The 3,809-nt window shown below is 35.4% G+C and overlaps 1 protein-coding gene across 1 annotated transcript in view; it reads left to right on the forward strand.

Annotated features, from left to right (window-relative positions):
• The window catches only part of LOC110020577 (quinone oxidoreductase-like protein At1g23740, chloroplastic), a 73,350-nt gene extending 69,810 nt beyond the window's left edge, over window positions 1–3,540 (forward strand). Inside the window, exons 6-7 of the mRNA XM_020718721.1 lie at window positions 2,500–2,616; window positions 3,481–3,540. Of these exons, the coding sequence (XP_020574380.1) occupies window positions 2,500–2,616; window positions 3,481–3,540 (177 nt within the window). The remainder of the gene's footprint in view (window positions 1–2,499; window positions 2,617–3,480) is intronic.
• Window positions 3,541–3,809: the final 269 nt, after the last annotated feature.

The following is a 3,809-nucleotide window of genomic DNA, read 5'->3' on the forward strand; positions in this document are numbered from 1 at the left end:
TTGAGCCCAATTGATTGATCAACATTGTGTAGATGATTGTAATGAACATTTTTAGTGAAGGATTGAAGTGATTTTGAGCTCAATTGGGGGTTCAATTTGAAGGATTTTGAGATTTTAGTCAATTTGGGTATGTTGGGCTAAACTTGGGTCTAGATTGGGCTAGGCTTTGGCTAAGTCGAAATTGATTGTTTAGAATGGTCAATAAAAATGTCATGAAGAGTTTTCAACATGAATTTGGTGCCAATTTTGGGGCTAAGGCATTTAATTTGGTGGAATTTGAGGACATAACCAATTTGGGGCAAATTTGGGGATTTTTGGATTTAAGTTGAAATTAAATGAAATTGAGGAATCACAAAGGACAATTGAAGGTCTTAATGTTTAAGAATGTTATGAAGAGTTTTCAACATAAATTGTGACAAATTGAGTAGGCCATATGTTTAATTTGGTGAGATCAAGTCATAAGGCCAAGATTGGGGATTTGACTTAGATCAAAATTGGGATCAAAGAATGAGCCAATTGAGCTTGGCTTTGGTTTATATTGGTCATATGAAAGGTTAATTTGAGTTTATAATTGAAATTGGGGGAAATTGAGACCGGGGAAATTGAGACCAAATTGATGGACATTTGAGGTAAATTTGGGAAAAATTGGGCCTTTAAAAGAAATTTAGGAGTTTTGGTCAAAATGGTCAATTTGGGTTATGTGGTAGTTTAGTTGATAAAAATGAAATTGAGAATATTTGGAATGTTTTGGAAAATTTTGGGATTTTTTTTTTTTTAAAATTTTTGAAATTTTGGGCCCATGAGGGGCATTTTGTAATTTGGCAATTTTTTAGTGATTTTGGGTAATTTGGATGTTTTCAAAAGGTTTGAAATGATTTTTGAACAAATTTGGATATTTTGGGTAAATTTGGGAATTTTGGCCAAAATTAGGATTTCAAGGGTACTTAGGTAATTTGGGAGAGTTCATGGACAAAAAGATCAAGTTGAGTATTTTTGGTATAATTGGGGTGTCATCCACCATAAATGAGCTATGGACCAATGGGAACCCCATTTGGGTTCTCTATGTACTAGTCTTAGGTAAACTCCAGCCCAGGGCTAGTAGTCATGAGTCTCTCAAAGGATTAAAAGATCAAAGTCAAAGACATTTTGGGTTTGTATTTGTGAGTGATTGTGAGTGAGGCGATTGTAGTGAGTGCCTTAGCTCTAGACCAACACCCAAAGTCAACCCTAAGGGCAGGAAGTCATATGGGAACTCTCATTGAGCTCCTTCATAATGACCTCACCTACTAAGTGCTAGAGGTTAGAACCACTATGTGGAACTTCAAGTTGAGTAAAGAGGGTTTTGGAATTTCTAATGATGAGGGTTCCTTCTGGTTTTCTAGGAATAGTCAATAGGAAAGTCCTACGGCTAGACCCTAGGCTACTAAAGAGGAAGAACTAGGCCTCAACCAAAAGTGAGGTCAACAGGTTGCTACATTGCTACAAGCTTATTTAGGAAAGCAAGGAAGCAATCTATACATTTCCTTGCTTCCAAATGTGACTAGCAGTTGCAAATGTGGCTAGAATTTTGCTCAAAACTAGCATATTTAATTGTATCTTATATCCCAACTTACATTGAGCTGTTTACATTCATTACATAGAGTTCTTTCAATGATATTTATGGTATTATGTGCAAGAGTGAAGAAGAAACTGCTTACATATGTATTTTCACTGTTTGTTCATTTCATTTTGGAATGTTGCACAAGCACTCTGAAAAATTGGCCATTTCATCAAATCACAGAGAAGTGAATATTTTATTTAAATTGCAAGCTTTTACAATTAACCTATACCCTGGAATTTATATCCCATTTTACGTGTTTCTGTAAACCCATTGAAGGGTTATTTCAACGTTGGATAAATTCCTGTGCAAGATTCCAAATGCTCGATATACTTTACCATGCCTTTTTTGTGAGTTATAAATTTTCATCCCTGTAGTGTAATCAGGTTATAGATCTGCTTTTGCTTGGGAAATCATAGTTATGAATCTTCATTTTTGATCAAATTTTTATATTCTTCCAAGCCCTTAGAGTTCTTCTGTCATCAAATTCTCCTCTTCTTAAAAAAAAAAGAGTAAAACAACATTCCTATTTTGTGATATGTAAATTTGTATGGCTGAAATGAGAGAATATCAGTTATTTCATATTGGTCAATTTCAAGGAAATGTTTCTGTTGCCTGCTGTTTACAGTTAACATGTACCCTGGAATTTATGTAATGTTTTCGTGGAGAAGGAGTTGAATGCAGAACCTTTTTATTGAGTTGGTAAGGAGGTTTTGGATGTTTTCTGTCAACCCAATGGAGGTTTGTTCTCAACAAAAAAGCAATAGGAGAATAATTGTGGAGCAGCTTGGATGACTAATGAGGTTTGTTGTTGGCAACCTTTGCTTCTACAATTAGGGGGACAATTTTAAATTTTACTTCTTTCCATCTCCTTTTTCTCCATTTTTAATTTGGCCATTCAGTCGGCTGCTGGAATTCCTCTTGCTATTGAGACAACAAATGAAGGCTTGGAGAAAGCAGGCTTCTATGCTGGTAAATCTATTCTTGTATTAGGCGGGGCAGGTGGAGTTGGATCCTTGGTGATTTAGGTATTTTCTATAAATCTTGAAACTGAAATCAAACTATGGGCATCTATGGCAAAAAATAAATCTTAAAACTAAAATCAAACCATGATGGATTTTGTCATTGACTGCTGGAACGGAAGTTTTATGTTCATTAATATTGATGGCTAGTAGATTTTACTCTAGCTTCTTTCCATCCCCTACAAGTCTGCTGGCTGTAATTTGGTACCTGCATGCTGGCTGTAGATGTTCCCTTGCTACAATTATTCTCCTTAGGCTATGGTACTTCATCAATTTGTTGTTTGCATGTTCTCCTTGCTTTGATGAAAGCAGTGGTTCATTTTTTATAATTCCATAAGCTGGTATGGTCTCCTTGCTTTGCTGGAAACATGAGCAAGCTTTTGAAAATTTCGAAAATTTATGAATGCAATCATTTAAGATGTATAGATTTCTAAAATTGTAGTCCAAACTTGAATCTATGGACTAGTTGTTTAAGTTTTTAGTTATAAGATTACATATGTCTTGGTTGATATGTTTGGAAAATAGTATTTCTGTTTTGTGACAAATTATTTTTATGCAGCAAATGTATCTGTATTCCTACAATTACATTGAGCTGTTTTATTTTTGGATGAATTTCTTTGTATGACCTAAAATATATATTGCTGCTTTTAATAGCAATTTTGAGCATATTTTATGATTACTGTGGATATATTACTTTATGTTGGTTAATAGTTTTACCTCTTATAATCTGGATAACGGTGGAACAGATTGGACGACCACAGAAATTTGTTGTCGGCAACCGTTGCCTCCATACTTTGTTACGTATACATTCTATATTTCCTTAATTTTTTTACTGATCTATTTTATTTTTAATAACTGCAGAAAGATGAACTCCAGATATTCAGGGAAGTCCGAGAAAGTGATGTCGGTGTGGGCTACTGACATTGCTACTCACGTCACGCCAGACACATAACTTCAGGAGACAATTTTACAGGTGCTCGCAGTGGGCACAACGACATGAAGACTGCACTTTTTTCAGGTTGGTTGACAGAGACTTTGTTTTTATGATATCCCAACTGGACACTGCTACTTAGAGTTCGTCGATCTCAAAATTTCAAAACACCGCATCTGGTTCGAGTGCTTCCTTTTACACTGCATCACAGTCAGACATGTTTGCTTAGGGCTCTGGAGTGTCAGAGCCGGGCAGCATG

Source organism: Phalaenopsis equestris, unplaced genomic scaffold (genome assembly GCF_001263595.1).
Source record: "Phalaenopsis equestris unplaced genomic scaffold, ASM126359v1 Scaffold000103, whole genome shotgun sequence".
Taxonomy (NCBI): domain Eukaryota; kingdom Viridiplantae; phylum Streptophyta; class Magnoliopsida; order Asparagales; family Orchidaceae; genus Phalaenopsis; species Phalaenopsis equestris.